This window comes from Thermobia domestica, chromosome 6, assembly GCF_964235325.1.
Source record: "Thermobia domestica chromosome 6, izTheDome1.hap1.1, whole genome shotgun sequence".
Classification (NCBI taxonomy): Eukaryota; Metazoa; Arthropoda; class Insecta; order Zygentoma; family Lepismatidae; genus Thermobia; species Thermobia domestica.
The window spans coordinates 38,403,012-38,416,573 of NC_137459.1; the positions used below are offsets into that span (position 1 = coordinate 38,403,012).

Sequence of the window (13,562 nt, forward strand, 5' to 3'; positions counted from 1 at the left end):
TTCATAACGTCTTTCGTATTTCTTTTATGATGATATAATTGAATAATCTTCGGCAAAGTTTATATTAATAACTTGATTTGTTCTTAAACCTTTGGTTCACAAGTTTGTTTCTTCTCCACACGAAATCACAGATATGACTGATATAATTCTCATACTCTGCATTTGTTTCAAAGCAGTTGCCATTACCTGATCAATGATTTATATCCTCCACGATAATTTATAACTAAGTTACAAGAGGTTTACGTCCTATCTGAACGGCGAATCCACCGAGTCAACTTTTGCAATATCCCATTAAGTTAGCTTTCAACGTAGCTAAAGGAAACGTATATAACGAGTATACAGAGTTCTCCGTAGCAGAATGGATAAAGTCATGGTTCGAGGACCAGAAGGTTTGTGGTTCGAAACCCGTCTCGGAAGCTTCAGATATTTTAAATTCTTAATTCCTCAGTTCTCAAGATCTTTCTCTCCATTCGTAATCATCTGATGCTTTCAAAAGTGTTCTCCACCTTAGTTCCACAACTGCCTAATGTGATCCTCGCAGTTCGAAACCTTCCGTTTCACAAAATCACAATTTTCGTCATAATACGAATGCTATCCTATCATTTTTCCCCAATTCTAAATCATCCCTCTCTATCTCCATACTTGAATCTCTCTCTCTCTCTAGCAATGTCGCCCAGGAACTCATATGGCTTGAGATCAAACCTTCGACTCATGAAACCAAATGTAAGCTCTCTACCAATGTGCTATCGTAACTCTATAGGTTTCCTGCTAAAAGCAATGTATTTTAAAATTTATTCGCGGGGGAGAGGAGATTCTCCGCCGACATAAGATTTTCACTTTTTTATTAGTGTATTACGAGAGTTGTGTGCGTGCATTACAAACTTCAGGAAGCACAAAACCTACTGCCGTTATTGGTAATTTCCATAGATTTCTAGGGTTCATCTTACTAGCTTGCAGTCTTTAAAGAAGGGAAAGAATGAAACTAAAGGTTTTTATGAAGCTCTGTGAACATTGTGTGCCTTTTTTTTAAATTTAGGCTCTTAAAAATATTTGAGAACAAACGAATGGAAAAGACTGTTTTAAAGCTATAACGTTGTAAACTTGATTACTATTTCTTTTTCTGCTGAATGGAAAGAGTGTACTACGTCACACACACTGCTTTAGACAAGGAGATGTGAAGGAGGGGGAGGAGTTGGATTGAATACTAGAAGGAACTAATCGATTGAGAAATGTATTTCTGGATGCATAAGAAAACGGGGCAAAAGTTTGTTATTAATTTGGACTTAGAATTTGTGTAACAACTTCTATGTCACGAACTGTACCGTCTTTTACACCTCTTCGGAGGAGTTTTTGTAGTCCTTGTTAAAAAAAATCCCGATTGTTATTACATTTTTTTGCTTTCATAATGGAGTACATTTTTAGAAATACAGTGCAGAATATATCGTTGTGTGTCTATGCTACTGCGGCTTACCTGGGCTCAGAGGCACAGCGCACATTAAACGCTCTTTTCCAGATGAGGTTTCCATACCTACAAATCTAGAACGTATCCTCATGTTTATTTTACGAGGGAGATTATTAGAGTAAATGAAAGGTACACAAATTTCGTGGAGGAAATTGTGAGCAAAATGAAACATTCATTAATAGCAAAGGTAGTGTGTGAGGCTCAATGCGAGTACCTTTGTTTTCTAAAATGAATCTAATTTGGAATTTAGTTTTTAGAAAAAAATTTGATTAGTGTCGGACTGAAAACAACACTTTGTCTCAAAACAGACATTCAGACGGGAGAGCAGAGTTATAGGCATTTGTAAAGAAACTGCAACAGATTCAGATTTATGTCAATGAATGCTTACTACTTTCCAGTTCGTCGTAATTGGCACCAACACTCACATAAACACTTCACTACTACACAGTTTGTAGAAGTTGTTCGGTGGCACTTGTTTAGTCCATAAAAATGAATGGAAGGACCTCTAATTCATTGGACATCAAAATTGCTAGAAGATCAATCCTATGTGGTGACCAATAAGGAGTCGGGGTCCCAGCATCATAGGCTGCTAGCAATCGTCTTTTCCCTCTTTTGGGAGGACGTCGAGGGTATCTTCTAAATACTCTGAAGGATCCAAAGAATTGCAAAACAGTCTTTTTACGTATTGGATATCTTCTCCCTCATATTAAATTTGTCTTTCGATGATTAAGTTAAACAAATAGGATGAGCTCGCTCACGGAGATCTTGCGCGACTGAGTTTTAGAGGCAGAAGTCATCATGTTACAAATCGTTGGTCCTATTTGTAGCTTCGTATGGCGTTCTTCGAACGATGAAGCGTCCATACCTCAGCAAATCGATTTCCTGGCGATGAGAAAGGTCTCCTCAATGCATTTCTATCTTAGGTTTGCAGTTTCGTTGAATTTTTTCAATCTTCTGCTCTGTCTGCATGTCTGTTTCCCGGCTAATGTTGAAGGCCGATTTAATGAAGTAAGAAAAGCAATCGTTTCTATGCAATGAAAATAAATTTTGAATAGTTGCGTTTTTCTCCGATTATTTCCTTTTTACTCGTTCTTATTTATTTTTACTTTCTTTCTATAAATTACAAATCAGATGAGTTTTACGATATTGTGCTTGTCGATTACTTCGCTCGGTCCCACTCGACAAGCATCTGCTGTACTCCTCTTCTCTCTTTCACGTCCTGCCCAACATTAGCTCCGAGCCCGACATTGTTGGCCACGTGTGCAAATCATCACCGGCAACGATATTGCCGGGGTTTCCACCGACATTGTCGGCGACGTGTACAAAGTACGCCGGCACCGACACCGATATTATTGGGGCTTCCGCCGATTTTGGTCCGCATGCAGCACTTCACGATCCTCCGAACAGTAAGTGCACCAAATCTCCCACAGAGAAAATCTACCACTCCACAATTTCTGGCCTCTACGCAAGCTAGATTACAGATATTCGCCACAATACCCAACTATTAGGCAGAGGCGGAGCGAGAAGGGAAAAACTTGGGGGCTAGCCAGAACCCAACTATGTTATGTAATCATGAGTTTATTATAAACTGTAAAAAATATATAAAAATAGCTTAAAGTATTTTTGTCACTTAAAAAACTGGAGGCCTTGGTTTCCCGTCCCCAGGCTAGACCCGCCATTGCTAGCAGACAACACTAAAATCCTTTATTTAACTGGGGTCTGTCTTATTATTGCCTATACAAACTCTCAGTAGTATAGATTGGAAACGATAAGTGGAAGTATTTAGTTCATAATCGAAAGATACGAGTGAAGTAGTGCCATAATGCTTCAGCATCTGCTCACAATGGTAGCTATCTACAACGAAACCGTTTCCTTCAGTTATTCATTTCGACAATGCAACATTTCTTAGCCTACTACACCAATACATCCGAGGCACCCATTTAAATACTGATAAAAATGTAATAGAAAAAGAACAAAACAGTGAGCACACTGAGGCAGGATAAATACAAATAATAATCTATAGTGTCTTGAATCTTGAATATAATGAAAGTAACGATACCATGACATCAAGTTCAGAATGGGATTACGACAGACTTGAGGATGGCACACACAGTAAGATTATTGGATTAAAGAAAAATGGAATTATCCATATAAAATTCCATGGTTTAAACTTGCTTCAATATTCTCTTTGCACTGTTTTCGTTGTGAATATTTAGTGGGTGTGACGTTTTTGTGTATATATATACGTGTAGACCAAGTTATCAAGTTCTAGCACAACAGTCAAAATAATTATTGAAAAGAAAGTATAATTCTTTCGATAATTCCCTTTTTATTGTCCTCTAAAAGATTTGTGCTGAGCGACATGAAAATCTCACTCGACATAGAAAAGGTTCAAGGGGATCACCAGATATAATTTAAAAAATCATAATTCTTTCACAGGTTTTCTTCTTATTGTTTTCCAAATTATTTGCGCTGGACATGACAATACCCCAGTTGATACAGATGAAGTTCAAGGGAACTACCAGAAATAATGGTTGAGAAACATACCAAACTATGGTAGGTGCCCGCTGAAAAGCATGAATGCTATCTTACCAAGTCGGCGAAGGGCGAAGGTGGTGGGGAATTGCGGATCGATCCATAAGAAGCAGGCGCGTCGGCGATCGTGAGAATACACAAAAACGACTATTCACGCGAAAAGCACACATTAGCCTTCCCTAGGTGATCGCTAAAACAATTATGTACTTCTTTTATATATTCTCACTCCCTCTCTTGGTGAATGTCTGCTTCTTTCTACCACTCTTTGTCTCGTACGATGTAGAGATACTTGGTCATGAAGTGTCTCGGCCTCACGTTTGAACATAAATTGGGCATTTATTCCGAAGCTGGGCGTCCGCTTTCGCCACGTTTTTTCGCTGTTATCACCTTTCCACACTTTCTGCAATTTGTTATTAGGTTCATTAATCTGTGCTCTTCACAAAGTTTTAAAAGATTTTGCTCGTTATCAACGTATTGCTTCACAAATGTTAAAACTGTTAGTTCATTGCCCTTGTACATTCGCCATGTTGATAACATAAATGCTCGTTTCTTTCCCACAATGCAACTGTTCGGTTACCTTGCGCCAAGTAGTTCCCTCCGCTCGCCGTATAGTCCCATGTTTATAACCGCTTATATATAACAAATAAACAGATTTTTCGAGACTCTTATACATTATCAAGCACACAAACGATCAAATTATCCATATCTTTCCTGTAAATTTTAAAAATTTTGCTGGAAACGGACGCCCAACTTTGGAATTTAACCCATAAATTGAGTAAAGTATGCGGGAAAAAAAAAAAAAAACCTTTTGTCGGCCTATGTTTAGCAGAAGGGGTCCAGCTCTTTTCTCTAAAAAATGTTGCAAATTTTGGTAATTTCTGTTCACATTCGGTTAGTTTAGGATAGGATTGGTTAGGCTAGTTTAGGTTACGTTAGGTTAGGCTAGTTTAGGCTACGTTAGGTTAGTTTAGTTTACGTTATATTAGTGTAAGAGTCCCGCATAATTTTCCAAAAAATCATAGAATTTCGCTTATTTCTACTAATATTACGTTAGTTCAGGTTAGCTTACGTTAGTTTATGTTAGGTTAGGTTAGATTTGGTTATGTTATGTTACGTCTAAGAACTTGCATCACCCATTTCTCCTGTAAATTTTGTGTTTTGTACGTGCTTCTGGACCCCTTGTACTAAACATACCCCCCTTTTGTCTATTGTATTTTTGGAAGACTTTATTTTATGGTTCTTCGAACATAAATTGAGTAAAGTGTAGGAAAACGAACTTTTGCCTGTTGTATTTTGGAAAAACTTTACTTTATGGTTGTTCAAGTACGGTTTGGCATTCCTTCGTTGCCAATATACTTGCCTTTCCAAACATTTAGGGAAAAAAATGGAAGAGACGGTGGCTCAGTGGTAGAGCGCTTATCTCTGGTGCGTAGGGTCTCGAGTTCGATTCCCGATCGAGTTTGTTGAGGACAACATTGTGTCCGTGGGTTTTCTCGGGGTACTCCCGTTTCCTCTCATATTTTCATACCACGAATTCTTTCATCATTCACTTGCTTTAATCAACATCTCCCTTAGCAAAAAAGTCACTACTTGAACAGACGGTTCTACCAGATTTTACACATTTCTTACAATTTCAGGTTAGGTTAGAGCTTTGTATTTTTTGTAGCAAAGCATGCACTATACGGAGCTCCATTACTACTTGCATAGTGTCTTCAGTGACTCAGTTTAAACAGTGTGGACGTAATGCATAAAAACTAGTGCATGGAACACGAACCAACTTGTGTTAGATTGCAGCTGAAAAACACGAATGCTGTCTAACTGAGTCAGGGCAAGAGCGCAGCAGGGATGCTCGAGCGTTAGGGAGGGGGTGCGTTAGTATCGAGCAGGTACGTCAACAACGGGGGGTATACGCATAACGATGATAGTGTAAGTTCACACTTACACATACAATACTTTCATTATCACTGAAAATTCATTTCAAATGCCATTTACTATCTCCCCCAACTCTTTGTCTATTTTATGTCGAGAACAGAACCCAACCTGCCCCTGCAGGGCTTCTAACTCCTTCCTACTACTACTACTATTCCTACTCCTACCCTACCCTACCCCTACTACTACTACTCATACTTCTACTCCTACTACTTAGATTAAAGAGATACTAAATATCAGCCTTCATTTCAATATGCTGTGCACTGATAGTCATTACTTATATTCACACTCTCACTCCTTCACAAAAAATGTTCCCCATTGTATTTTACCTAAAAATTTTCTATTTGGTAGAACCGTCTGCTCGAGTGACCCCCCCCCCCCAAACTCGTGGGACGTTAACCTGAAAGAAAACATCAGTTAATTCATTCTTCTTTTGTTTGTTTGTTTGCTACTCAAATTTCGCGCGTACCTGTACTTTTAACATTGCAAAAAGTTTAATTCGTTTCCCATTTGATTTCCCACATTAGCCCTATTTAGTTGTGTCTCGAATCTACACCTAAACAGTGAAGAATCATTGCATTCGTTTCGCATTTGTTTTTCCACGATGCTACTGTTAGGTCTGGACTCCGTCCCAATGCGAGTTAAGTTGATTTTGAGTTTAACATCTCTTTCAGCAGTGAGGCTATATGAGACGGGACCTACTGATTAACGGGGAATCCGAATCATATGAGCTCCCGCCGGGAATCGAACCCGAGTCTCCCACGACAAAGGCGCATACGCTAACTGCTTAGCCACGAATGAGCTCTGTCGCAATACGAGCATGTGACGATATACGGTAGTGGATGACACTACACTGTAACGAGATTTCACGTGTATTCATGTGTCACTTTTTACTTTAATGCTTCCTATTTCATTCTGTCGCCTCCAAATTTTTGTTTATTATAAATGTGTCTTTTCATGCAAAGTATTGAATTTTACTCGTAAATTTTCCAAAATGTGGTGTGCCAAAACTTGACCTATCGTTTTCCGCTCACCAACCTCTGCTGTTTGCTAGCCTTCATTCGCTCTAACAGTCAGTACGAAACAATTCTCTAATGCAAGAAAACCTAGCGGAAGTGCAAACTCAATAGCATGTGAGTTTTTGTGGCACAAGGAATTATTAACTCGTATAATCACTTTCCTTCGTACGCTACTACTTGTAACTTGCATGTGGAAAGTACGACTTGATCCGATTCTAAGTTAGACGATGAAACAGCCTCTGAAGTATTTAGAAAAAATTCTTGTAACGGGTAAAATTTATCACTACATTAAAGGTATTGACTAAAAGTCAACTGGGAAGGAGAGATTTAGTATCTGCCCCAAATCCATCGACTGCTCCGGAGCCGGTAGTGTGACTTACAGTGAGCTGTTGTTGTAAACGACCTCGTTTGTGCATATGCCCACCGTTGCTGATGCGCTTGCTTCCTACGGACGCACCCCCTTGCTGCCGCTTGCTTCCCCCCCCCCCTGCTGTGCTCCTGCCTTGACTTTGTTAGATAACATTCGTACCTTGCAGTTTAGCACAAGTTGGTTCGTGTTTTATGCACTGTAGTTTTTATGCCATACTTCTACACTGTATCTATACTCGTGACTATATCACAGTTATAAATAACGAACCGTTATTACTACCAAAGTGAGCGAGAGTCACTACTAACTGATTTTGGGGGGAGAAACTAAATAGTACCCATCAACGGCATCAGCAAACAGCATCCGTCACTTGACCTTCGACGTCCTAGCTGTTTCTTACTCAGTATCGCTCATGATCTCACTCTCGGTGAGCCACGAAATGAATCATCTCATGAAGTCATATGTAGCAGAAGTGATATCGCTACGGGTACAGAGTTGTTAAGGCATCAGGACACTGTGTAGAGAAACGGTATAGTAGTCATTATATGTTGATACGGCATTTATTACCTGTGCCAGCATGGTAGTCGGAAAAATAACATCCTAATGACTTGATGGTTTCTGTTACGAAACGAATTTGCACTCATTATGTGATGGCGCGCAGGTTGTTTATTATCTTTGACTTTACACTTTTCTAATCAGTTATTATGGGGCCGCGGTGGCTCAGTGGTAGAGCGTTCACCTCTGGTGCGTGAGATCCCTGGTTCGATCCCAGCTCGCGCCAAGTGAACTTTGTGGTGGACAAACACCGTGTTCGTGGGTTTCCTCGGTGTTCTCCCGTTTCCTCCCACTTTCTTCATTCCACAATTTCATTCATTTCTCGTCATCACCGTCTCCTTTAGCCTAGCCGTCATAACCGTGGGACGTGAAACTGATAGTCTTAATACTATGTGTATGTTCACGTATAATTCCATGCCACGTAGACGTATATTTGGTCACATATATTCCTATGCTGACCCATTTTATAGAAAGTTAGTACCCTATCTTTAGGTATCTAACTACACTAATAGGGCTACGAAAAAGTCCAAAAATTAAATTCTTATCAGGGATATAGGTAAACTCTTCTCAGAGGAAATAAGGGAGTCAGGGAAAACAGTTTACAGAAATTTGTGTGGACCCTGTAGTTATCTTTCATAGCCTCATAATTTATCTGTGCAAATGTGGATAATAAGAATACTTTAATATGATATGAGTTTAAATGTGTTACTAGATGAATTGATAAAGAAATAATACTTTTACGGTCTTATTTTTTGAAATTCGTTTCTAGTCATTTTGTGCTAGAACCCGTTCTCTTCATCTATACAGCTATTGGTAGTAAAAATTAAAACCTGCTAATAGTATAAGAGCTGCCAAAGTAGTTGAGAAGATAGCAATGCTAAATTCGCTATACCGTACTACATGGTATAATTTTCTTTTCTTTGCTATTTATTATGAAATGGAATGTTCTCTTTCAAATTCCGATTGATGCCACCTTGGCATCTTTGGGCAATTTTCAATATTACGTCATATATGAGGTCACTGTTTCAGAAATCTAATTTACGTAGTAAACGCTGATGGATGAGTTAAAATAACTGTAACACAGCAACAGTACACAGTAAAATGGCAATTTTTGGCAGGATACATGTAGTCAGACCTCTCTACAATTGGGAACATTTTGGTAACACGTTGCATAGAAGTGTTCCAGATGACACTAATTCAGCGCTGGATACTAGCAGTGTTACCAAAACCTAGTGCGAGAAATTGCAAGTTCCTTTACTTTTTTACTTCCCTCATATATATATATATATATATATATATATATATATATATATATATATATATATATATATATATATGAAAATCACTATGTTTGTGACTCTAAATCTCCTGAACCGCCCGACCGGTCTCAACAAATTTGTAACATGGATGAGGTTCGAGGCTGGGCTGGTTTTAGGCTATTCATTTTGATAGTAGAATTGAGGGTTGGGGGAAGGGGTATAAAAATAAATAAAACTTAATTCCTGAACCACTCGACCGATCTTGATAAAATTTTCAACATAGATGAGGTTCAGGTCTGGAATTGTTTTTATGATTTAAATTTGATGGAACAACGTAAGAGTGGAGAAGGAGGGGGGATATATAAAAATCAATTTATATAAGACTGAAAGTGACTATTTTTATAACTTAATAACTCTTGAACTATCCGATCGATCTCAATCAAATTTTCCAGATACATGAGGTTCGGATCTGGAAACATTTTTGTAATTTCTCTTTAACGGTAGATCCTAGGGGGGGGGGGGGGGACGTATAAATAAAAACTAATAAAACCTAATAACTTTTGAACAACCCAACCAATCTCGATCAAATTTTCAACATATATGAGGGTCGGGCCTTGAGTATTTTATCGTTTCACTTTGACAAGCCAACGTAGGGGAGGGGGAGATATATGAAAAACAAATTAAAAATGACTGCCTTTGTGACTTCATCACTCTTGAACCACCCGACCGATCTCAATCAAATTTTCAACATACATGTGTTTAGGAGCTGGGATTACTTTAGCCTATCCACTTTGACGACGCAACCTAGGGAAAGGGGAGAGAAATTTAAAGTGATCAAAAATAACCGATATTACTGTCGAATCCATAGTTTTCGGGGTCGATGAGAGAAACAGTGACACTTCTGATGCTGTTTCAATCGAAGTTCAGCCCTGATTGTCGGGGAGAGAGAGGGTACAACGTAGAGAAGGGGGATAAACATTTAAAACTGATCGAAAATAACTAATATTAATGCCGAATCCATAGTTTTAGGAGTAGCTGAGATTAACAGTGACAATTCTGATGTCGTGTGCCACAGCACGGAGGGGGGCGGGAGCTATATATAATAATGATCGAAAATAACCAATATTAGTGTCTAATCCATAGTTTTCGGGATCATTCAGATGAACAGTAACGTTTACAATCTGGTTTAAATCCAAAATCAGCCCCGCCACATGGGGAAGGGGGAGAATATATATATAAATGATCGTAAGTGGCCACTATCAGTGTCGAATTTATATTTTTCTGGGTCGCTTAGATGAACAGTGATACTTTCGATCCCGTTTAAATCCAAATTCAACCCCAGGGGGCGCGGTGGCTCAGTTGTAGAGCGTTCACCTCCGGTGCTTGGGGTCCCTGGTTCGATCCCAGCTCGCGCCGTGTGGACTTTGTGGTGGACAAACACCGTGCTTGTGGGTTTTCTCGGGGTTCTCCCGTTTCCTCCCACTTTCTTCATCCCACCATTTCATTCATTTCTCATAATCAGCGTCTCCTTTAGCCTAACCGGTATAACCGTGGGACGTAAAACTCAAAGATTTCATTTTCATTTCAAATTCAACCCCGCAACTTGGGGGATGGGAGGGAGAGATTTAAAAATGATCGAAAATGACCGATATTTGTGCTGAACACATTTTTTGAGGTCGCTGAGATGAACGGTTACACTTTCGATGCCATGGCCCGCAACATGGGGGAGGGGAAAATATATGCATATATATATAGGCCTATATATATATATATATATATATATATATATATATTCATAAATGACCGATATTAGTGTTGAATCTATAGTTCTAGCGTCGCCGAGATGAACAGTGACCCTAATTGAATTACGGAAAAAAAAATAGTTATTTCTGCAGTATTAGAACACAAATCACACTTAATTTACAACTAAGAAAAAAGATTGTCACTACATCATAACGTTCCCAAACATTAACAAAAACTGGGTAAACATGCTTGCTGCAATAAACAATAAAAATTTAATGGCGATAAAATGCATGAGATACAAAGATGTGCATTTAAATTATTTATTTCAATCCAGCGAAGCGGGTAATATATGATAGTATATATATATAGGGGTAAAAGTGCGGGGGACCTCGTCCCTCCACTTCCGGAAAATGTATGTGGCGTCCCCCCGCTTTCTAAAAAAATCACAATGGGGAAAGATAGGCACGGGGGACTCCGTGACGTCAAGCGTTCCCTATATATATATATATATACATTCATCTTTGCTATCTCTTTTACTTTAGTTCAATTTGTTTAAATATTTTGTTCACAGCGAAATATTAAAGTGCATCATTTTTTTAAGTGATTACTTTTCGAAAAGTGTGACGTCACTATATTGTTCCCATACTAGGAATGGTCACCAAAATATTCCAAATTGTGGAGAGGTCTGACTACACGTATCCTGACAAAAATGTCTTTTTACTGTGTACTGTTGCTGTGTTACAGATATTTTAACCCATCCATCAGCGTTTACTACGTAAATTAGAGTTGTGAAACAGTGGCGTCATATACGACGTAATATTAAAAATTGCCCAAGGATGCCAAGGTGTCATCAATCGGAATCTGCAAAAGGACGTTCTATTTTATAATAAAATGCAAAGAAAAAACTTTATACTACATGGTACGGTCTCCTACCCCCCCCCCCTCCCCGCCCGCAAATCTGCCCGACTGAAACATCACGGATCAGTATTATTTAAAATAAGGCATCTTCTCTCAGATCAGCTATCTTTCGATTGGTTTGACGAATCTTTTCTTCCCTATATCTTGTAATAATTGGTCCGTATATTTCCCCCATAGCTAGTAGGTGATTCCTTCTTGTGTTCAATCATCCTATTTCTTCTGTTTGAAATACAGCATGCTCTTTTTTTTCCTACCATTTCCAATACTCTTTCATTCTGATACCTTATTTCCCATCTAATTGTCAATATCCTTCTGTAACACTACATTTTGAAGGCTTACATTCTTCGTTTTTCTTCTTTTTACTGGTGTCCATTCCTTACATCCATACACCATACCACACTCCATACCAACGCTTGCGTCAGTTTTCTTGAGATTTATCAGACGTGAAACAACGGTGTATAACACGATAGTAGTAAGTTTAAGGCGAAATCATTTCGCATTTCGTGATAACAGACTGAACCAGTTTTTATGTAGTGGATAAAAAGTAATTCTTTATTGATATTTGAAACAGTTCTTTACTAAAATTGTTTTGTACCTACAGGTACAGTTCTATTCTGCTTACTAACATGAACACACAGATAAGGTTATTATTATTATTATTATTATTAGTTTAACATCCCACGAATATGCTCTGAGGCTGAGACGCGGTGGTTATTATCATAATGAGCGGACCTGTAGAATAAAGTAAGTGGAAGCAAACTGGAGAATCCCACGAAAATCGATGCATATGGTGTTTGTCTACCAGAAAGCCCACTTGGCTTAAGCTGGGATAGAAGCATGGACACCACGCATCAGATATGAACGCTCCATTACCTAACCACTGTGACCTCAACTTTTAAGTATAGCATATGTCATGTGCTAGTTTTTGTAAGAATAAAGTCACAGATACAAAAGACGAATATTCTCTATGGTAATTCAACTGCTGGGAGCGACTTTGGGGCTATATGGTTAACTTACGCTCCTTTGGCGCTGAAAGCCTCATTCTATTTACGGTAGTGGCGTGGGAGACCCGGGTTCGATTCTCGGCGGAAGCTCATGTAGTTCGGATTCCACGTTAATCAGTAGGTCCATATCTCATATAGCCTCTCTGTGGAAAGGGACGTTAAACTTAAAATCAAGTCAACTCTATTTCCGGTAGGAGCTCATGTGGTTCTGATCCCACTTTTTAAGCTTAGGTCCACGTCCCATATAGCTTTGGTGCTAAAAGCCAATGTTAAACTCCAAATCAAGCAGAAGATCGGAATCCGAGTCCAGAGTGTTCAGATATTTTCTTTTACAGCGTTGAAATATATATTCAGATCTTTAAAGGTCATTTCTTAAATGCAAGTATGTGTCTAGCTACCATTAGATCAGCTTATTAATTCTATGAACTTTGTATTTCAGAAATCGCTGGGGAAGTTCAATTGAGAACATACGGAAAATTTCTAGAAGACTATGCTTGTCAGCTACGTGGTATCGAGGAAGCCCTCGATGAAAGTATATGTGACTCTTGGGACATGACTCTTGACCCTATCTCTCTTCAGGTAAGAAATATTGTAAGCATGTTTACAGCAAAAGTTAAGATTTGCGTTTGCTTGTGTGTTGTTGAAGTAGTAGCAACTACAAAATTTATTCCTAAAGATGAAAATTATTCACGTGGGAGAAAAACAAAGGAAATAATTTTACCGAATCTCTGATGGTGTATATGCGTCTAGAGATTTCATGAAAGCAACAGC

The 13,562-nt window shown here is 38.7% G+C and overlaps 1 protein-coding gene and 1 non-coding gene across 2 annotated transcripts in view; both read left to right on the top strand.

Annotated features, from left to right (window-relative positions):
• The first annotated feature begins 3,317 nt into the window (after positions 1 to 3,317).
• Positions 3,318 to 13,562, top strand: part of SWIP (strumpellin and WASH-interacting protein) — a 78,309-nt gene continuing 68,064 nt past the window's right edge. Inside the window, exons 1-2 of the mRNA XM_081761540.1 lie at positions 3,318 to 3,574; positions 13,231 to 13,370. Of these exons, the coding sequence (XP_081617666.1) occupies positions 3,523 to 3,574; positions 13,231 to 13,370 (192 nt within the window). The 5' untranslated portion in view covers positions 3,318 to 3,522. The remainder of the gene's footprint in view (positions 3,575 to 13,230; positions 13,371 to 13,562) is intronic.
• On the top strand, positions 8,021 to 8,093 carry TRNAQ-CUG (transfer RNA glutamine (anticodon CUG)). The gene has a single exon. It is a non-coding gene; the product is annotated as a tRNA-Gln (tRNA).